The sequence below is a fragment of the Nerophis ophidion genome, unplaced genomic scaffold, assembly GCF_033978795.1.
Source record: "Nerophis ophidion isolate RoL-2023_Sa unplaced genomic scaffold, RoL_Noph_v1.0 HiC_scaffold_33, whole genome shotgun sequence".
Classification (NCBI taxonomy): Eukaryota; Metazoa; Chordata; class Actinopteri; order Syngnathiformes; family Syngnathidae; genus Nerophis; species Nerophis ophidion.
Window position 1 is genome coordinate 1,258,514 of NW_026906955.1, and position 23,315 is coordinate 1,281,828.

The following is a 23,315-nucleotide window of genomic DNA, read 5'->3' on the forward strand; positions in this document are numbered from 1 at the left end:
GACATGGGAGGAGTTCGGGGAAGCCATGGAAAACGACTTCCGGACGGCTTCGAAGCGATTCTGGACCACTGTCCGCCGCCTCAGGAAGGGGAAGCAGTGCACTGTCAACACCGTGTATGGTGCGGATGGTGTTCTGCTGACCTCAACTGCGGATGTTGTGGATAGGTGGAAGGAATACTTCGAAGACCTCCTCAATCCCACCAACACGTCTTCCTATGAGGAAGCAGTGCCTGGGGAATCTGTGGTGGACTCTCATATTTCTGGGGCTGAGGTCCCTTAGGTAGTTAAAAAGCTCCTCGGTGGCAAGGCCCCAGGGGTGGATGAGACCCGCCCGGAGTTCCTTAAGGCTCTGGATGCTGTGGGGCTGTCTGGGTTGACAAGACTCTGCAGCATCATGTGGACATCGGGGGCGGTACCTCTGGATTGGCAGACCGGGGTGGTGGTTCCTCTCTTTACGAAGGGGGACCGGAGGGTGTGTTCCAACTATCGTGGGGTCACACTCCTCAGCCTTCCCGGTAAGGTTTATTCAGGTGTACTGGAGAGGAGGCTACGCCGGATAGTCGAACCTCGGATTCAGGAGGAACAGTGTGGTTTTCGTCCTGGTCGTGGAACTGTGGACCAGCTCTATACTCTCGGCAGGGTTCTTGAGGGTGCATGGGAGTTTGCCCAACCAGTCTACATGTGCTTTGTGGACTTGGAGAAGGCATTGGACCGTGTCCCTCGGGAAGTCCTGTGGGGAGTGCTCAGAGAGTATGGGGTATCGGACTGTGTTATTGTGGCGATCCGGGATCTTCAGCTCTCACTGGATCGGTTTGCAGCCGAGTGTGAAGTGACCGGAATGAGAATCAGCACCTCCAAGTCCGAGTCCATGGTTCTCGCCTGGAAAAGGGTGGAGTTCCATCCCCGGGTTGGGGAGGAGACCCTGCCCCAAGTGGAGGAGTTCAAGTACCTAGGAGTCTTGTTCACGAGTGAGGGAAGAGTGGATCGTGAGATCGACAGGCGGATCGGTGCGGCGTCTTCAGTAATGCGGACGTTGTACCGATCCGTTGTGGTGAAGAAGGAGCTGAGCAGGAAGGCAAAGCTCTCAATTTACCGGTCGATCTACGTTCCCATCCTCACCTATGGTCATGAGCTTTGGGTCATGACCGAAAGGATAAGATCACGGGTACAAGCGGCCCAAATGAGTTTCCTCCGCCGTGTGGCGGGTCTCTCCCTTAGAGATAGGGTGAGAAGCTCTGCCATCCGGGAGGAACTCAAAGTAAAGCCGCTGTTCCTCCACATGGAGAGGAGCCAGATGAGGTGGTTCGGGCATCTGGTCAGGATGCCACCCGAACGCCTCCCTAGGGAGGTGTTTAGGGCACGTCCAACCGGTAGGAGGCCACGGGGAAGACCCAGGACACGTTGGGAAGACTATGTCTCCCGGCTGGCCTGGGAACGCCTCGGGATCCCCCGGGAAGAGCTAGACGAAGTGGCTGGGGAGAGGGAAGTCTGGGTTTCCCTGCTTAGGCTGTTGCCCCCGCGACCCGACCTCGGATAAGCGGAAGAAGATGGATGGATGGATGGATGGTGATGTTTTTTTTTATATTGCTGAGTAAACTATTGAAAAAACATTGACTCATTGTCACACCTATGGATCATGTTTTGTTTTGTCATGTTATGTTTTTGATTTTGGACAATCAGTCACGTTTTGCACTTCCTGGTTTTGTTTGTTTCCATGCCAACCTCATGAGTTTTCACCTGTCACATCCCTGTTCTCAGCCTCACTAATAGTCACAGCTATTTAAGTCACTCTTTTTCTTGTCTTCGTCCTGGGATCTTCACACTCACACGCACCCTACCCATGCTGTCCAAACCTTTACGCCCTGTCCACAGTTCCATGCCGAGTAAGTTTATATATTTATGCCACAGTGCACTCTTTTGTTTCATGTCTTTAGTCTTGCCATTGTGCTGTTTAAGTTTATAGTTACATTTTCTTTCAAGCCCTTGAGCAGGTGTTTTTGTTTCACGTTTGTACTGTTTAGCCAAGTTTCTTCCTCTTTGTGAGCGCCCTTAGTTTGATGATTTTTGATTAGAGTGTTTAAATAAAAACATGTACCTGAATTCACGCCTGGCTCGTCCTGTAATCCCGCTGCGTCGAAGGAGCACACTCAATCCATGTCAAGGCCTGACACTCATATTGTATTGAAAGTACCTTAATGTGTCTAAACATTGTTTATGTGTGTTTAATTGTTCAATAACAAAATAAAATAAATACTCAGAAGTAGAACTGGTTAGCAAATAAACTCATATGTTAACATAAGAAGTGTTGAATTCATATTACATGACATTATATAAATATGTATATTAAATATAATTTGAATAGTTGGCAAGTAAACAAAATGCATTTTCCATACCTAATTGTATTATATCAATTATAACTCAACCCCACACTTTACAACATGTATTCACACTTTGTTGTGTGAAAGTATTTTAATCAGTGCATACATGTGCACATATATGTCCTTTAATAGAGTAAACATCAAAAATAATTGTTTGTATCTGAATGCACTTTGTATTTAACACCACCATTCTTAAATATGTTGTTTGTAAGAATGTGGGTGTTGTTGAGAAGATGATGCAGGTGTTCTGTCCAATTTAGCTTCCTGTAAAAATGTGTTATTTATTCTAGTTTATTTGTAAAAATAAATTGTTTTCCTATATTATAGTCTCCTCCCTTTATCCAGACAGTCATTAGGACAAAAGACCCTGCAAGGACTTTGCCCTTTCACAGGGAAACCTATTCACTGTGGCAGGACAGCATCTAGATGAATTGATCACATTTGCATAATCGGCTACGAGGCATTTTATTCTCATTGTACAGCACTTACCTTTGGGCTGATACTGATACTGATACTGATATTGTGTTGACCAGTTTGATGATTGAATGTCCAGTACTGTAGAAATGTGTTTGGATATGACAATCCCTTTATTCCAAGCTATCAAAATGAAATGAAAAGTAGGTTCTAGAACATTATGTATGCTGACCTTGGCTTGAATGGCACATTGTCACAGCAGTGGGACCTGACCACACACCACACCACACGCTCCAAAACTGTTTGTCCTCCATGTAATCACCCCCCAGTGTTCCCAGCTGAACACAATTAAAGGAGGCTACCATGGCAACCGCACCATAGCAACAGTCCCATCCCTGTCGACACTTCCTGGTTCTCAACAGGAAGTGGGCGGAGCAATCTGCAGAAAGGGAAATTCAGCATGAACTGAAGCCAGCAATCAATCAGAGAAAACAAAATAAAAACAATATAAGCAAATAAGGAAATTTGGCTCCAACAGTCAGTTTTCCTCTTTTGGTGCAGTTGACCTTGTTCTTACATTTCTCCTTCCTCCTAGAGTTCCTGTGTTGCCTTTGTGGGCGGAGTTGTGGGACGTGCACAGCTGCTTCCAATTGACCCTGGTGCTACTTAAGCAGCACCTTGACAGCTGGATGGCACTCGGCGATTCCACTCCACGCCAGTTGATTCCATGCTTTGAGTATTTTGCTACCTTGGCCATTCCCAGTGCCATCCATCTTGGTGTTATTTTGTAGTGTGCACGTCTTGTAACTCCAAACCAAGTTTAGTTCATTTTTGTATATAGAAGTAGCTTTTGTTATTTTTTCCAAAATGCACATTTAGTCTTCTCTTTTTCGCACCATCGTTTTTTGTTTCCTACTGTTTGGATTGTTTTTGTGAGTAGATTTCCGCAGTAAAAGAAGTGTGACCAGCACTCTGACAGAAGGAGTTCCTCCAAAACGCAACACCCTTTGGCGGACAACTATGTGATTAAATGCTATACATATAAAATGAAAGAGACAAGTGGTAGAACAAATGGATGGATGTACAGTAAAGCTCTGTGGGATGATGTACATAATTAACTTTTCCCAAACATTCCAAACGTTCCCATGTTTTCTGAAATTGATAATGTTTGAGGAATTCTAAAAAAGGGGGATAAATCATGAACAACTTTAAAAAACACTTGTCATGTGTAGTACTTGACTGAAAAAAGGTAATAATCTAAAATATCTCATCTATAAATCTTAGAAACTATGTGCTGATGTTTTTAGAAGGTCAAAGTTAAAGTCTGGACAGTTTATTTCAAATCCTGCAGTTTCATTTGCTGCTGCTGTTCTCACCAGCACACTTGTGTTTCTTACACTGGTACTTAGAAGACAATCTTTCACCACACACACTGCAACTCAACACTTTCTCTCCTGGGTGTCTTCTCATGTGTCTTTTCAAATGCTGACTTTGAAAAAAACTTTTACAACATACTGAACATGTAAAAGGTTTTTCTCCAGTGTGTGTTCTCACGTGTTCTTTCAAATAGTGCCGTTGCGCAAAATATTTACTGCAGATTGAACAGGAAAAGGTTTTTCTCCAGTGTGTATTCTCATGTGCTTTTTGAAATTTTCCCTTCGAGTAAAATCTTTACCGCAGATTGAACATGAAAAAGGTTTTTCTCCAGTGTGTGTTCTCATGTGTACTTTCAAATCTGGCCTCTGAGTAAAATGTTTACCGCAGTTTGAACATGAAAAAGGTTTTTCACCAGTGTGTGTTCTCATGTGTCTTTTCAAATGTTGACTTTCTCTAAAACCTTTACCACAGATTGAACAGGAAAAAGGTTTTTCACTGGTGTGTGTTCTCATGTGTACCTTCAAATTGATACTTTGTGTAAAACCTTTACTACAGAGTGAACAAGAAAAAGGTTTTTCTCTAGTGTGTGTTCTAATATGTATTTTCAAACTCTGACTTTGTGTAAAACCTTTACCACAGGTTGAACAGGAAAAACGTTTTTCACAAGTGTGTGTTCTCATGTGTACTTTCAAATTGATACTTTGTGCAAAACCTTTACCACAGAGTGAACAGATAAAAGTTTTTTCTCCAGTGTGTGTTCTCATGTGTGATTTCAGACGACAATGGTATTTAAAAGTTTTGTGACAGAGAGAAGATGTGAAGTGAGTGTTGTCAGTGTGACATGTCTTATCATCTTTAGAGTCTTCATCATCAGTGTCAGGAGAGTGTGACGTTGTGTCCTCACTATCTGATAGTGGAGCTAAGAGCTTGTCTGCTTGTGATCCTCCACAGTGGTCTCCATCAGCTTCTGTTGTCATGTGTTGTGTTGAGCTGCTGCTTGGAGGCTCCCCCCCTCCCCTCTCCTCACTTTCACCTTTCACCTCATCATCTTCACTCTTCACAGGGACACCAGTCACTGGGAACTCCTCCAACCATTTAGGCTGACTGATGCCCTCTTCCTCCTCTTCCTCTTTAATGTGCGGCGGCTCTTGGTCCTCCTCTTCCTCTTTAAAATGGGTTATTAGTGGCTTCTCCTCTTCCTTTTTAAAATTGGGGGTCAATGAGTCCTCCTCTTCCTCTTTGATGTGAATGGTCAGTGGGTCATCCTCTTCCGCTTTAATGTGCGGCGGCTCTTGGTCCTCCTCTTCCTCTTTAAAGTAAGGGGTCAGTAGGTCCTCCTCTTCCTCTTTAAAATGGGTTATTAGTGGCTTCTCCTCTTCCTTTTCAAAATTGGGGGTCAATGAGTCCTCCTCTTCCTCTTTGATGTGAGTGGTCAGTGGGTCATCCTCTTCCGCTTTAAAATGGGGGATCAGTGGGTGTTTCTTTTCCTTTTTAATGTGGGAGGGCTGTGGCTCCATCCTGAAGCTCCACTTCTGTTGCTCAGGGAGAAGATGTTCTTCACAGACGTCTGCAGGCCACAAGAAGACAAACACGTTTTAGAAACATCCATCTGTGCTCAGTCACACAATGCATTCAGTACTTTTACATGCACTTAGGAAAAACAAGTTATCGTATGAACTGTCTTGAAATCTCAGTGACGCACAAACACGCTGCTCTTTACAACATTATTCACAGGAAGGAAAAACAAACCAGCACAACAGGACTTTCTACAATGGATAGACGGTTGATGGTTTAAAATTGATTCTGTCATATATTATTTCTTATAGAATTATTAATAGAACCGTTTTAAAACAGGCTACACAGGCTCCTAATTTAGTTGATGAAATATGCAGTAAAATATTTCATCATTTCCAGTATTATTTTCTCAAATAAAGCAACCAGATATTAACAGTAAATAAACAAGTACATTAATAATAATTGTTTCGCCAAATTAATACAATTAGAAAAGACACAATATGTTACTGCATATGTCAGCTGCCAAATTAGGAGCTTTTGTAACCCATTTTGAAATTCTTTTATTAGCAATCATATACCAAATGATATATCGTGACATATATTGTTATTAAGATATAGATTTTAAGTCATATGGCCCATACCAAACATTGTTTCCCCGAGTCATTTTGTTTGGCCCACCAAATATATTTATTTTTATATTCTTTAGATGTGTGTGTATGTTTAAAATGTGGTACTACTGTTCTACATCACGTGGAAGTGTACATTTAAACCAATGTGGGTGGCACTGGGAGCAGGTGGGTAAAGTGTCCTTCCCAAGGACACAATGGCTCAGATGGCAGAAGCTGGGATTGAACCTGGAACCCTCAAGTTGCTGGCATGGCCGCGCTACCAACCGAGCTATACTGCCAGGCCACCTTAACAACATCAACACATTACCCACCGCCTAAACTAAAGTCTTAAAAAAACCAAAACATTTTTTGTTTTTTTGTCCTGTCCGGCTTCTCAGGCAAATCATATAGTCGATGTAGATGCCCGTATCGCATGTTCACATTTACTTTACAAAAGAGAAGTGTAGGATACTTCTCTGGTTGCCTTATTTGTATTTGACTTCATTAGACGTATTGATATTATCATTTTGTGCTACACTAAAGTCTTAACAAGCTGGTACGCTTCGTACTGCCTCTGTCTCTGTCACTATGTCTCTGCAGCCCCCAGCATTGTCCCACCCACACAACCATCTGATTGGTTACAGGCAAAGCGGTAAGAGCCAATCAGCAGTGCGTATTCAGAGTGCATGGAATCAGGGCTCACGGCAGAGGCAGGCAGAGAGGAGAGACGGTGCATGTTAGCAGAAAGGTGTTCAGCAGGTGAGCATAATGCAGCGGACGATCCCCATATCATAATAAACACCTCCCAGTCAACTACTTGTAACATCACTATGAGCCCGTTGACGATCTGGAGGTATAGGCGGTAGCTCAGCTCGCTCACAGTCCTTGAGGTGAAGGCTGATTAGCTTTTAGCGTAACGTTAGCTCATTTTGCGATGTGTGCGTGCGTGTGTGTGTTACGGACAGTAAAGCCCTGTCTGTCTGAGAGAAAGACAAGCATTATTGACCGATAGTTAACATCTAAGTTATTTCACTTAACCTTTTTCTGTGTTGACGCAGCAAAAAGTCAGTGAGTCCTACTCTTCCTCTTTATTGTGAGTAGAGCTGTGACTCCTCTTTCTCTGTAAGGTAAGGGAGGGCTGTGATTCATTTGTCTCCTTAATGTGAGAGCTATCTGGCTCCTCCTTCCCTTTAATGTGGGGTTGCTTTGAATCCTCTTCCTCTTTAATCTTGGGGTACTGCAGAACCTCCATTTCCTTTTTAATATAAGGGGTTGTGACTGATTCTGCTCCATCCTTGAGGTCCGCTCTTGCTGCTCAGGGAAATGTTCTTCAATACACAAGTTAGACGAACAAATGCTTTAGAAAAGTCCAGATTTACCCAGTCACATGACACTTTGTCCTGCATATATTCTGATAATGTCTCTGAGGATTTTATCAGTCCCCACGTTGACTTTCAAGATGTCAAAACCATACGGTACATCAGGGAAGCAATACAAAAACTCATGAAAAAAATAAACACAGCAGTAAAACACTTACACACAAACAAGACAGCTGCTTGTACACCCGAAAGAGAACAAAGAACAGTGTCTAAGAGGAGCATCAACATTTGCATTTAAACTGTAAAATCCTGTTTATGATTTATTTACTCTACTTATTTAAATATGAACATTTTCCTCTAGGAAACTTTCACGATTTGTGTGTTCTTGTAGCTTGTATGCTGCAATTTTTTTTTTTTTTTTTTCCCCCAAGATGGCGCCTCTGTAGTGGCTGCTGTTGGCAGGAGCTCTGTGCTCTTGTGTCATCCTTTTGTGTTTCCCTCTTCTTTTCATGTGTTATATATATATATATATATATGTATATATATATATATATATATATATATATATATATATATATATATATATATGTATATATATATATATATATATATATATATATATATATATATATATATTTATTTATCTATGCCTTTTGGGTCCAGACCCTTTGGGACTGTGTGACAAGGGGTGGTACTTTCGTGACTTATGCGGTGCTTTTTTGTGGACTTCTGGATCCGCCTCCCGAGAGCCTTGTGGCCATGGAGACCAGCTGCTGGGTCTCTGCCACACCAGAGTCCGTTTAGAGAGACTGGAGGAGATGCAGATGAAGAGACAGGACTGCGTAGCTAGCACTGAGCGCCGGGACGGAAAAGCTTCACAGTGTCTTGGCTGAATGAGCAGGTATCGGACACCTCGGTCTCCTTGGACGTATCCTCACTCATCCATGCGGACTGGACACTGGTTGAGAGTTGGTCGGCGGCCGAGGTTGGAGTCGGCTCTCTTGGTTGCTTTGTTGGGTCTGCTCCCGTCTCTGGCCATGCTCCCTCCACCCCAACAGACAATGGCGTGGAACACCGCAGAGGTCACCACAGTGTATTTGATTCCTTTACTTTTTATTCATGTATGTATGTAGAAGTGGCTGGTTGCAACAGCTCTGCTCTTTTAATGTCTTTAATGTCCTTTGTCTTCTTTGATGTTTCCCTCTTACACACATGAAAGAGGGATGTATGATAGAGCTATAAATTGTTTTTTTCCCCTTGGCCTCAGTCTGGACCATCTCTCTAGGCGCCCAGGCTGAGACCGAATTTTTATTTTTTCCCACTTGTTTACATGTATGTATCTCACATTTTTTGCAAAGGGCGCCGCAAGTTGGCAGACCCGTCAGCGATCCTGTTCTGTCTCCCTGGAATGTTTGTCTGACCTTGAATGGGATTGTGCTGCTGAAAATGTTTTTTCCCCTCGGGGATTAATAAAGTATGTCTGATTCTTATGTTTGATATCAACAAAACATAGCTAATTAGTAGAAATGAACTAGATTAAACCATCTCTCAAAGGTGTTGAGACATGGATGGACAGCGGAGAAGTAACTAAATCCACATAAAAAAAATATTGGATTTTTTATAAGATATTTAGACTTATACTTAGACTTCCTTTTTATTGTCATTCAAATTTGAACTTTACAGTACAAATAAGAACAACATTTTGTTGCATTATCTCTTGGTAAAGCAGGATAAAAAAAAATCAATAAGGTGCAGATATAAATAAATTGATTACTGTACAGATAAATACAGTATATTGCACTTTTGCATATGCATCCATGTTTATGGATGTATGTTATATTGTCTTTTTTATTCCAGCGAGTTAATCCATTTTGGGGGGAGTTGAGAAGATAATTTAATTATGATGCGTTCAAGAGCCTTACGGCCTGAGGGAAGAAGCTGTTACAGAACCTGGAGGTTCTGCTTCGGAGGCTGCGGAACCTCTTCCTAGAGTCCAGCAGTGAAAACAGTCCTTGGTGGGAGTGGGAGGAGTTTTTGCAACTTAACGCCAAAAAAACGGAAATGCTGATTATCGGTCCTGCTAGACACCGACCTCTATTTAATAATACAACTTTAACATTTGACAACCAAATAAAAAAACAAGGTGACTCGGTAAAAAATCTGGGTATTATCTTCGACCCAACTCTCTCCTTTGAGTCACACATTAAAAACTAACTAAAACGGCCTTCTTTCATCTCCGTAATATCGCTAAAATTCGCTCCATTTTGTCCACTAAAGACGCCGAGATCATTATCCATGCGTTTGTTACGTCTTGCTTCGACTACTGTAACGTATTATTTTCGGGTCTCCCCATGTCTAGTATTAAAAGATTACAGTTGGTACAAAATGCGGCTGCTAGACTTTTGACAAGAACAAGAAAGTTTGATCATATTACGCCTGTACTGTATATACCTTTATATACATATATACATACATATATACCTGTACTGTATATACCTTTATATACATATATACATACATATATACCTATACTGGCTCACCTGCACTGGCTTCCTGTGCACTTAAGATGTGACTTTAAGGTTTTACTACTTACGTATAAAATACTACACGGTCTAGCTCCAGCCTATCTTGCCGATTGTATTGTACCATATGTCCCGGCAAGAAATCTGCGTTCAAAAGACTCCGGCTTGTTAGTGATTCCTAGAGCCCAAAAAAAGTCTGCGGGCTATAGAGCGTTTTCCGTTCGGGCTCCAGTACTCTGGAATGCCCTCCTGGTAACAGTTCGAGATGCTACCTCAGTAGAAGCATTTAAGTCTCACCTTAAAACTCATTTGTATACTCTAGCCTTTAAATAGACCTTTTTAGACCAGTTGATCTGCCGCTTCTTTTCTTTCTCCTATGTCCCCCCCTCCCTTGTGGAGGGGGTCAGGTCCGATGACCATGGATGAAGTACTGGCTGTCCAGAGTCGAGACCCAGGATGGACCGCTCGTCGGGACCCAGGATGGACCGCTCGCCTGTATCGGTTGGGGACATCTCTACGCTGCTGATCCGCCTCCGCTTGAGATGGTCTCCTGTGGACGGGACTCTCACTGCTGTCTTGGATCCGCTTGAACTGAACTCTCGCGGCTGTGTTGGAGCCACTATGGATTGAACTTTCGCAGCAGCATGTTAGACCCGCTCGACATCCATTGCTTTCGGTCCCCTAGAGGGGGGGGGTTGTTGCCCACATCTGAGGTCTTCTCCACGGTTTCTCATAGTCAGCATTGTCACTGGCGTCCCACTGGATGTGAATTTTCCCTGCCCACTGGGTGTGAGTTTTCCTTGCCCTTTTGTGGGTTCTTCCGAGGATGTTGTAGTCGTAATGATTTGTGCAGTCCTTTGAGACATTTGTGATTTGGGGCTATATAAATAAACATTGATTGATTGATTGATTTGCAGATTTTCTGAGCCCTGGTCAGGCAGCGGCTTTTTCCGATCTCCTGGATAGGAGGAAGAGGAATCCTGATAATCTTTTCTGCCGTCAACACCACTCTCTGGAGAGACTTCCAGTCTGAGGCATTGCAGGCTCCAGTCCAGACAGAGATGCTGTTGGTCAGCAGGCTCTCTATAGTTCCTCTGTAGAATGTGTTGAGAATGGGGGGAGGGAGCTGTGCTCTTTACATCCGACGCAAAAAGTGCATGAGCTCTTTTTACAAGATCTCCGGTGTGTAGGGACAAGGTTATATTGTCAGTGATCTGCACCCCCAGGAACTTGGTGCTGCTTACCATCTCCACCGCTGTGCCATTGATGAAGAGTGAAGTGTGGCTGGACTGGTGCTTCCTGAAGTCAACGATGATCTCCTTGGTCTTGTCGACGTTCAGGACCAGGTTGTTGGTTCTGCACCAGTCAACCAGATGTTTCACCACCTCCCTGCGAGATGTTGAAGATGTCTGTGAGAACCCCCGCCAACTGGTCTGCACATCCCTGAAGCACCTGGCCCGGAATGTCATCAGGTCCGGGGGTTCACTTTCCTCAGGGTTTTCAGGACATCCGCTGTGTCCAAGTTGAGCGGCTGCTCATCAGAGCGAGGGGTGTTTTTTCTCGCCGGAGTGATGGATGTTCTCGCCGGAGGGGTGTTAAGTGCCTCAAACCTTTCAAAGTAGTTGTTTAGGTCATTTAGGAAGCTGATACTGTTGTCACAGGGATGGGGGGCAGCTTTATAGTCCGTGATGACCTGTATGCCCTGCCACATTTGTCGAGTGTTCGTGGGGTTCTGGAAGAAGTCCTGCACTTTCTGACTGTGAGCACCTTTGCAACCTTAATGGCACGGTTCAGGTTAGCTCTGGCTGAGTTTACTGCTACCATGTCGCCAGTCTTAAACGCCTTGTTCCGAGCATTCAGCATTGCACGTAGTACCTCACTGTTCATCCAGGGTTTCTCGTTGGCCCGTGTGGGGATGTTCCTGATCACACTGACATCCTCCATGCACTTCTGAATGTATGCGGACACAGACTCTGCATACTTCTCCACACATGTGATGATTATCGGTGACGGCTGCCTTGAACATGTCCCAGTCTGTGGTTCCGAAGCAGTCTTGTAATGCTTCCATTGCTCCCTCTGGCCAGGTCCTCACCTGCTTCACTGTAGCTTGCTTTCTGATCAGCAGGGGCTTGTATGCAGGAATTAGCATCACATATAGATGGTCTGAGGAGCCCAGGTGGGGGCGTGGTGCAGCTTTATACGCCTGTTTAATATTACTATAAACCAAGTCCAGCTTGCTTCCACCCCTGGTTGCAAAATTCACATATTGATGGAAATGAGGGAAAACTGTTTTCATGTAAGCTTGATTAAAATCCCCTGCAACGATGAAAACTTCCTCTGGATGTGTAGTTTGCAGTTCATTGATGGAGCAGCACAAAGCATTCAAAGCTTCTTTGGTGTGAGCACTGGGGGGAATGTACACTGTTGTGAAGATCATAGCACTGAATTCCCGAGGTAAATAAAATGGCCTGCATTTTATAGTTAATATTTCTACATCGGGAGAGCAGTGACATGAGACGTTCTTCCCGTTGTTGCACCAGTTGTTATTGATGTATATACAAACACCACCGCCTCGGGATTTACCAGTGAGAGTGCTGCTCCTATCCGACCGAAACATAGTTAGCTCCTCGATGCTAACTGCCTCGCCCGGGACGAATGGTTTCAGCCACGTTTCTGTGAGAAATATGGCGCAGCAGTCTCTCATCTAGATAGATAAATAGATAGTACTTTATTGATTCCTTCAGGAGAGTTCCTTCAGGAAAATTACAATTCCAGCAGCAGTGTATTGCATATGAATCCAGCTTCAGGTAGTCCAGTTTGTTCTCCAGTGAGCGGACATTTGAGAGCAGGATGGAAGGAAGCGGCGTTCTGTGAGGATTAGCCTTTAGCTTTGTTGTTAGCCCCGCTCGGCATCTCCGTTTCTGTTTCTGATCCCACCGCTTATGTCTCCTCTGTCTGCGGTCCCCTCTGGTACTAGGCTCCGCTGCCTCACAGGCCGCTGGATGTAGCCGGCGTAGTATTCCCAGGATAGCGAGGAGGTCCAACGTATACGCATCTTTCGGTCTAATACTGCCCGATCCATCCACATCCAAAATTGTCTGGCGGTCCTACGTTACTACGGAGTGTCCACGCTGGAAGCCAGCCATGAAATTCACAGAAATTACTGGTAGATTTGCCAAAATGTTCTATTACTACCAAGAGCCTCTGCAGCCGCAGCCGAGCAGGGCGCCGCCATCTTGAGACCAATATCTGGCTTGTATCTTCAGTAGGGATGTAAATTTATAGATTTATGGATATGATACCCTAATCAATATTCCTTATCGATACCAGTATTTATCGGTACTCTTGTCGGTACTACATGTCATTTGTGGAAATAAAAAAGTGGAAAAGAGGCATTTTAAATAGCATTCCTATTTGCAGAAGAGGTTGAAGTCTTAAAGAAGTCAACTATGTGTGCAGTGCAAGGTGAAATGCAGTTATGTCATCTTCTTCTCAATAACACACACATCAAACTTTGGTTGCTTCCTTATTTGTCATCATTCAAAGCTGATTGTAATGTGTAGCAGCGGCAGCTGAACTCAATGTGACAACGTGTCATAGTTACCTCAGTCAGCTGGAATTAAAAATACAAATAGTTGTGTCGTTAGTCCAGAATCTTCACGGTCTTCATGGACCACATAATTAAAGGCCTACTGAAATGAGATGTTCTTATTTAAACGGGGATAGTAGGGCCATTCTATGTGTCATACTTGATCATTTCGCGATATTGCCATATTTTTGCTGAAAGGATTTAGTAGAGAACATCCACGATAAAGTTTGCAACTTTCGGTGCTAAGAGAAAAGCCCTGACTCTACCGGAAGTCGCAGACGATGACGTCACAAGTGTGGGGGCTCCTCACATATTCACATTGATTTTAATGGGAGCCTCCAACAAAAAGTGCTATTCGGACAGGAGAAAACGACAATTTCCCCTTTAATTTGAGTGAGGATGAAAGATTTGTGGTTGAAGATATTGATAGCGACGGACTAGAAAAAAAAAAAAACGCGATTGCATTGGGACGGATTCTGATGTTTTTAGACACATTTACTAGGATAATTCTGGGAAATCCCTTATCTTTCTATTGTGTTGCTAGTGTTTTAGTGAGTTAAATAGTACCTGATAGTCGGAGGTGTGTCTCCACGGGTGTCTTGACGCCAGTGTCTCAGAGGAGTTGACGGCAGCTTTATGGATGGCACAAGCTCAGCTTTTCTCCGGTAAGAAGCGACGTTTTAACCACAATTATCTCACCGAAACCTGCTGGTTGACGTGTGGTCGTGATTCATGTTCTCTTGACCGCGCTCTGATCCATAGGAAAGTTTCACCTCCGGGAATTTTAAACAAGGAATCACCGTGTGTTTGTGTGGCTAAAGGGTAAAGCTTCCCAACTCCATCTTTCTACTGTGACTTCTCCAATATTAATTGAACAAATTGCAAAAGATTCAGCAACACAGATCTCCAAAATACTGTGTAATTATGCCGTTAAAGCAGACGACTTTTAGCTGTGTGTGTGTGCAGCGCTCATACTTCCTATAAACCCGTGACGTCTTGCGTAGACGTCATCGTAACACAACGTTTTAAGACGAAACTCCCGGGAAATTTAAAATTGCAATTCAGTAAACTAAAAAGGCCGTATTGGCATGTGTTGCAATGTTAATATTTCATCATTGATATATAAACTATCAGACTGTGTGGTGGCTAGTAGTGGGTTTTAGTAGACCTTTAGGAACCAGTACTAAAAAAAAAAAATGGTACTTGGTATACAGCTCTTATCTTCACCACTAAACCTTTGAAATATGCTGACATATGTGCTGCTAAAGGTAAATAAACAGTAGCCATATTGAATGTTTGCCTTCATTTGACCACGTGAGGTAAGGAGGACGGCCTCTAGGTCACATGGTTACACCCCAGCAATTACACTGTTGATGATTGATGAGCATTCATTTTTAAATGGTGGTGTTAAAAAGCAAATATATCTCCATCTTTAGTGATAAATGTGTCCCCCGGATGAACATGTGTCACAAACATTGTATTAGATGATATGTGGATGTTGTGCTTACTTGGACTGTGATGAAGCTGTGAGGACTCAGGTGGTTTGTCTTCATGCTCTTCAGTCTTCACAGAGACAACAGTCAGTGGAAACTTGCTGACATCAGCCTCCTCCTGCCCTACAGGACACTCTCCCTCCTGACTGATCCACACTTCCTCCTCTTCCTCTTTAATGTGGGGGGGCTGTGGATCCTCCTGCTGCTGAAGGGGACGTTCTTCTTGACGAGCGTTCATCTGTTGGACGTCCGCAAGACAACACAAACAAACTTCAGCTCAGATGTGTCAAATGTTGTTTAATCTATCAAATATAATATTTTCCAAGTGAACTGACTCCACTCTGTGGTGATGTTCTTCTACACATGGAATAATCATCAGTTATTGATTATTATGAATTGTGTCATTGATCCTATCTTCTGCATTTACATTAATTATTGTTTAAAAAGTAACAACTTATGGAAAACCTCCTGCTGGGATTTTAATACCGTCATGACTGCATGAAGTCAGTCTGCACGTATAAAAGTGTCATTGTGCTGCAGCATCAAGTGACGCCAACTGGCTCCTCCCACTACCAACCTACCAGCCAACCTTGACGTGCACCTCCAAAATAGTCCCACCTCACGTCAACGGTGACCAGGACTGCAGAGCTGTGGTCGGTTGGCTTCACTTTTACGCACAATATCCTCTCCTTGTTTTTCCTTCTGCAAAAGCAACATTTTTAGCCCAACAGACAAGAAACAGAAGTGCAGCGAAGCACGTGTAACAAGTGCCAGCGAGTGTGGCCGTGTGATAGTATGTTGCTTGAACCTCACTCACACCTTAAGAAATGTGCTGGCGTGAGAATATATATGTATATATATATATATATATATATATATATATATATATATATATATATATATATTAGGAGTGGGCAAATTAATGCGTTAATTACGAGTTAATTCATCACTCTATTAATGCCGACAATTATTTGATCGCACATTTGCGTATGTTGTTTACATGCTTTTATTTTGTTAACGCCTTTTCTTAACAAGATGGCAACTCCCGGATGTACTTCGGCGTCGATGGGCTCTTGGTAAAGATGGAACATTTGGCAAAAATACCGGACAATTCTGCAAATTTCATGGCTGGCTTACAGCGTGGTCACTCCGGGATCACTTACGACCGCCAGACAATTCTGGATGTGGATAGATCGGGCCGTTTTGGACTGGATGACGCGTGCTTGCTAGAGCGGCTAGCTAGCATGGGAATACTTTGCCGGCTACATCCAGCGGCCTGTGAAGCAGCGGAGTATATGTGTTGTCGGTCTATTTATGAATAATGCAGACCAGGACTGTTGGCTGAGTTCTTAACGTTTGCTTTCAGAGCGTGCATATCACAACATACAAGATGCTGTCATGGCGACACACAACCTATACCGGGCTACCGCGCATGCTCGTCAGTCCTGTTGCATGCTGGGTAGGGTAGTTCTTTTTTTCCCTGGCTCATAACATCACAATATAGTACCATGTATATGATGCCTTCAGTTTATCAAAGCACCAAGCAAACAATCGGAAAATTCCCATCATATCAATTCCTAGATAAATGATAAATAAATAAATAAATGGGTTGTACTTGTATAGCGCTTTTCTACCTTCAAGGTACTCAAAGCGCTTTGACACTACTTCCACATTTACCCATTCACACACACATTCACACACTGATGGAGGGAGCTGCCATGCAAGGCGCCAACCAGCAACCATCAGGAGCAAGGGTGAAGTGCCTTGCTCAGGACACAACGGACGTGACGAGGTTGGTTCTAGGTGGGATTTGAACCAGTGACCCTCGGGTTGCGCACGGCCACTCTGCCACTGCGCCACGCCGTCCTATGGTCATAATTATTTTAAGTGCACTACGCAGAATAAACACAACATTATTAATATTGCTAGAACAGATAATTTGATCAAAAAATCCCTAAAACAGCCCACTACCTGTAATATAGGTTTTTTAAACATAAGATCCCTGATTAGAAAAATGTTTGAGCTGTTACCTCAGAAATTGCCTGTTCAGATGTTATGATTGTGGCTCAGAGATTTGTATGCAGATTATATTTATTTTCCATAACAAACAGGATAACTTAAATACCCTGGCAGTGGCAATTAGCTTAAATGTTTGTATTTACATTTTTTGAGTTGATTTTCATAAAATATGCTATTTAACTGCTACTGTTTAACAAGGACTGATTTAAATTGTGTTTGCACAACAAATGTTTTGGCGCTTTTGTTCATGTGAGAGAATATTCCAATAAAGGTGCACTACACACTACTTTTGAATTCATTATTGGGCTTTGTGTATACAATGCAGTTAATCGCGATTACTCAGAGAAATAGTGCGATTAACTTCGATTACAATTTTTAATCGTTACCCAGCCCTAATATATATATATATATATATATATATATATATATACATACATATATATATATATATATATATTAGAATATTTGGGTACCTCATGATTTGATTACAAACAAAATATTGATGCATATTCAATTTATGTCCAGTATATTAAAGCCATTTTTCATATTTAACATTTATTTAATTAAATATTTATTTTAGTCTGACTGAATAAGCATTAATCGCTTACAATTGTGCAAATAGTGTTTTCGTAATAACAAACACCAGTTGATTTAATTTCCATGATATGTCCACCCAATGCAGCTGAGATAGGCTCCAACACCCCCTGTCCCCCCTCGCAACCCCAAATAGGGACAAGCGGTAAAACATGGATGGATGTTATCAAAGGAATAGAAGTGCATGCAAACATCATTTATATTTATTGTTAATAAAGTTGACACCAACACAAAATAGACCACTGCAATAATATTCTACTGTCATTATAATAATAATATTTGTAATTATTTTTTCATCCTGTAAAGCATCTTTGAGTACACTGAAAAGCGCTATACCAAATAAAATGTATTATTATTATTATTATACCATGTGACTTATTCCAGACTTAAATTACGAGACGTTCGTTTCTTTCTAGTAACAAATATTTAATGATGTTAAGCGTGACTGTAATATACAACAAAAAACAGTTAAAGTATTAAATAAGTCAATATAATTCTCATAGAGAACATATAAAATACACTCCTCAAAAAAAAACGCTCGCATTTGCTACAAAGGCCTGCTAGCGGGCTAAAGCTAGCACGTTAGCTTCGAACAACATATGAGGTAAATAAGATAAATAATATGAAAATATATCATGTATATTACCTCATAAACCGCGTGTACAAGAAAGGAGTGGAATATATTCTTCCTATTGTTACACCAGCAACTCTTTTTTGTCTTCTGTGGCCGGGCGAAGGAAGTGTGCACCACTCACTATTGTCCCAGTGAAACACGTGTTTGAAGGAAGTGTGCACCACTCACTATTGTCCCAGTGAAACACGTGTTTGAAGGAAGTGTGCACCACTCACTATTGTCCCAGTGAAACACGTGTTTGAAGGAAGTGTGCACCACTCACTATTGTCCCAGTGAAACACGTGTTTGAAGGAAGTGTGCACCACTCACTATTGTCCCAGTGAAACACGTGTTTGAAGGAAGTGTGCACCACTCACTATTGTCCCGGTGAAACACGTGTTTGAAGGAAGTGTGCACCACTCACTATTGTCCCAGTGAAACACGTGTTTGAAGAAAGTGTGCACCACTCACTATTGTCCCAGTGAAACACGTGTTTGAAGGAAGTGTGCACCACTCACTATTGTCCCAGTGAAACACGTGTTTGAAGGAAGTGTGCACCACTCACTATTGTCCCAGTGAAACACGTGTTTGAAGGAAGTGTGCACCACTCACTATTGTCCCAGTGAAACACGTGCTGGGCCAACATTTTGTTCCGCGGTTGAGAACACCTCGATGACGTCACACAGGAGGAAGCACAAAACAAGATGGCGTCTGGCGGAGAATACGTTGTTTTGGTTATTATGGTTTCTAGGTCTTAATTACAACGTACATGTGCACATGTGTGTCGTTTACCAGAGTAAACGTCCTTATTAATTGTTTGTATGCGGATACATTAGTCTGAGTGCACTTTGACGTGCTAGCCTAGCCTGCTGGTTAGCTTAGCTTGTTAGCTGCTAACAAAGAGAGGCGGAAGTGATCGACACATCAAAGCAGAGATCCAATGTAAGTGTAAAGTGTTTTTATTGTGTGAACATGTCTACATTACAAATGATGTGAGTGTTGCTGAATCAGCGACTAACTGCTGCTGTTGAAGAAATATTTGTGATGTTAGAAAAAAAAACGATAGCAGAGTACAAGGAGGAACTTTGTTCAACAAGAGAGGAGAAGGAGCGACAACATCAACTACTGGACGCTGTTTTCAAGAAACATCAAGTTGTGTTACACATCCTTCCATCCATCCAACCATCCGTCCATCTTCTTCTGCTTATCTGAGGTCGGATTGCGGGGGCAGCAGCCTAAGAAGAGAGGCCCAGCCTTTCTTTTCCCCAGCCGCTTCGTACAGCTCTTCCCGGGGGATCCCAAAGCGTTCCCAGGCCAGCCAGTTTCTAACATAATAGTGAGAGTCCAATCCATAGTGGGGCCAGCCGGAGACCATCCCGAGCAGGGACAGGTCAGCAACGCAGAGATGCCCCCAACCGATGCACAGACGAGCAGACCACCCTGGGTCCCGACTCTAGGCAGATAGATATATATATATATATATATATATATATATATATATATATATATATATATATATATATATATATATATATATATATATATATATACATATACACACACACAATAAAAACTAAATAAGATAAGGCTCAGAATTGGTTTCTTAACCAAACCTTTTGTTGTGTACCAGAGAAGGGAAGGAGGCAACAACCAGGGCAGGACTGCGGTTTACAAGGTTCATTTAAAACCTTTGATGAATGCGTGGCGTGTGTATGCTACTCAAAGTGAATGAGTACCCACCTGCTCCCAGTGCCACCCACACTGGTTTAACTGTAACTTAAATATTGGGTTTCACTATGTTAAGCGCTTTGAGTCACTAGAGAAAAGCGCTATATAAATATAATTCACTTCACTTCACTATGTGTAATATTAAATATGTAAATGTTACCAAGGGTTGTTGTCTGTAAATGTTGGTTGTATCTTCCGTCGTAATCCAAGAGGGCAAGGCGAAGAGGCAGGTCGTGGACAGGCAAGAGGTCATGGGCAAGAGCAGGGCAGCGTGGTCTGGGTCCGAGCAGGGAGGTCGTGGATCGAGGAGAGCAGTCAGGAATCCGGATGCGAGTTGAGTGACAAGGCACAAATAAGGAAGGATAGCGTAGTCACTGAGGAAATACAAAAGGACATGAACCAGGGGAAAACAGAGAGATAGAGTAAAACAAGGGCAAGAAATTCACTGGGAAAACAGGGAATGTCAGACGTGATGCTTACTGGAAGGTTAGCGACGTTCTGGCAAAGGGTCCTCGGGTCTGCTGGTCTTTATGCTGCTCCCTCTCATCAAGCCCAGGTGTGTTGATTATTGATAGCGTGTAGGCTCGTTGCTGCGTGGGCGTGGTGCCCTCAGCACGAGCGAGGGCGCTTCTTGGTGCGCTGTCAGCAGAGGCGCCTCTTGGCTCACTGTCAGCAGAGGCACACGCAGCTCCAGCCGCTGAGGTAACGCGGGTTCGACTCCGCGTCATGACACCTTTCTACATATAAAGTGCAACATTCTCACATATAAAGTGCAACATTAAACTGCTTCAAGTTGTTGCTCAGATTAAATAAAATGACAAAACTTTTCTTCTACATACAAAAAGTGCAGCATTAAACAATTTCAAGTCAACTCAGCCTCATATTAACTTTTCTTTTTCCCACCCTCCAGCCTTTAACCCTGGTGACTTTCAATCAATTTTCATGTTTTCTGCCAGAACAATCAGTTCATCCACCTTGTCTGCAGAAAGAGCAGACCTGCTTGCAGTTACAATGTCCCCAGCTGTGAAAAATACCCTTTCGCTGGACACGGAGGTAGCAGGTATGGTGAGGTAGTGCCTGGCTAACTTGGCAGTAAGAGGATATATGGGCTCATTGTTCTTCCACCACAGAAGTGGGTCAAAATCGAGTTTTTAATGCACTATGGTCTTAAATCTGCTGCTGTAAAAACACCAACAGCATTTGTTATTGCTTTAGCCCTGCCTGAGTCGCAGAGTAGAAGCTGCTTGAATGCAGTGGGAGCTGTGTTTGTTCGTCTTTCTCTTCGTTGAAGCCATGTTATCCATTGTTGTATCGCACTGCGTAGCCGAAGTGTTCCCAAACGGGAGATCTTAACGATGCAGGAGTGTCTTCCAGCTCTGGCTTTTACATGTTGTAGTAGCCCGGTCGTTGTTAGCATGCTGTGTGTTGTGCCTCAGTGTACATTGTTGACACAACGTGTGGTGCGCTACTTAATATGTCCGTGTGGAAACTTGTTCAATACACCTCCGAACCAGAACCCCCGTACCGAAACGGTTCAATACAAATACACGTACCGTTAAACCCTTAATACACACACATCTGAAGATTATAAAAAAATAAATATATTTGGTGGGCCAAACAAAATGACTCGGCAAACCAATGTTTGGTATGAGTGCTATGACCTCAAATCTATATCTTAATAACAATATATGTCACGATACATCATTTGGTATATGATTGATGATAGAAAAAATTCAAAGCGGGTTACAAAAGCTCCTAATTTGGCAGTTGACATATGCAGTATCATATTGTGTCTTTTCTAATTGTATTATTTTGTCGAAACAATTATTATTAATGTACTTGTTTATTTACTATTAATATCTGGTTTATTTATTTGACAAAATAATACTGGAAATTATGTAATATTTGACTGCATATTTCAGCAACTAAATTAGGAGCCTGTGTAGTGTCAGAATAATTGTTTCTAAGTTATCACAAAAACTTTGTGTTGCATTGAGTGACTGGTGAGAAGCAAAAGCTGTCTTTGAAACCTACCAAGAGTAAGGCTCGTAAAACTCCACTGTGTTGGGGAAAGCAAGATGAAGGTGTTCCTGTTTTCTTTCATGTATTATAATCAAACATAAAGATATTGTCTGACCCAAGTACTACAAAAGCAAAGAGGAAGCAGAACCAGTGTCCCCTCCAGGGGACCTCTTTTTGAACCTCCTTTTTCAACTGTTTTACGAACCTCTTTTTGAACTGTTTTACGAACCTCTTTTTGAACTCATTTACGACCTTTTCTTTTGAACTGTTCCGTAACCAAAGGCAACGCTGTTTATGACACACTTCCCTCTCGAAGTAGCTGTGGTCATGTGGTCGAAGAAAGTAAAATAAAGAAGGGGGAGTACAATCTTTCGCCAGAGCGTGGGTGACACTGTAAAAAGTTAGAGGTCGACACGTTTCTCCTCAATTGAATCCAAATTGAATTATGTCTCTGTTTGATTCTTTGCATCTTGTCTTGTTTAATTGATGTCATCAGTGTTTGAACCTGACATGTAGCCTGTTTTAAAATGGTTTTATTACTAATTCTATATGAAATAATGTATCGCAAAATACATTTTAAACCATATCGTCTATCCATGGTAGAAAGTCCTGTCGTCCTGGTTTGTTTTTCTATTCCTGTAAATAATGTTGTAAAGAGCAGCGTGTTTGTGCGTCACTGAGGTTTCAAGAGAGTTCCTACGATAACTTGTTTTTCCTAAGTGCATGTCAAAGTACTGAATGCATTGTGTGACTGAGCAGACATGGTGTGTGTTTGTCTTGCAGACGTCTGTGAAGAACATCTTCACCCTGAGCAACAGAAGTGGAGCTTCAGGATGCAGACGGAGGAGCCACAGCCCTCCCACATTAAGAAGGAAGAGAAATACCTACTGATGCCCCATTTTAAAAAGGAAGAGGAGGACCCACTGACACCCCGATTTAAAGAGGAGATGGAGGACCCACTGACACCCCGATTTAAAGAGGAGATGGAGGACCCACTGACCCCTCACATTCAAGAGGAAGAGGAAGAGCACAGCATCAGTCAGCAGAGAGAGCATCTTGAAGGACTGTAGGAGGTTGATGTCACCAAGATGCCAGTGACTGGTGTCCCTGTGAAGAGTGAAGAT

The 23,315-nt window shown here is 42.6% G+C and overlaps 1 protein-coding gene across 1 annotated transcript; it reads right to left on the reverse strand.

Moving 5' to 3' along the window:
• Window positions 1-7,367: 7,367 nt before the first annotated feature.
• Window positions 7,368-20,925, reverse strand: LOC133546579 (uncharacterized). Its single transcript, XM_061892356.1, has 3 exons — window positions 20,650-20,925; window positions 20,330-20,543; window positions 7,368-7,547 (listed from the first exon to the last, which is right to left on the reverse strand). The coding sequence occupies exons 1-3, from the start codon at window positions 20,895-20,897 to the stop codon at window positions 7,368-7,370; spliced, it is 642 nt and encodes a 213-aa protein (XP_061748340.1). The 5' UTR covers window positions 20,898-20,925.
• Between the last annotated feature and the right edge of the window lie 2,390 nt (window positions 20,926-23,315).

Bases quoted from the DNA above. Each gene is read 5' to 3' on its own strand.
- LOC133546579 (XM_061892356.1), bottom strand. From the start codon at position 20,897: ATGACGCGGAGTCGAACCCGCGTTACCTCAGCGGCTGGAGCTGCGTGT. The intron at 20,544-20,649 runs GTAAGCATCACG...GTATTTCCTCAG, and splicing joins AGAACGTCGCTAACCTTCCA to TGACTACGCTATCCTTCCTT. The intron at 7,548-20,329 runs GTAACATTTACA...TATATTAAAAAG, and splicing joins TTTACAGACAACAACCCTTG to GAAATGGAGGTTCTGCAGTA.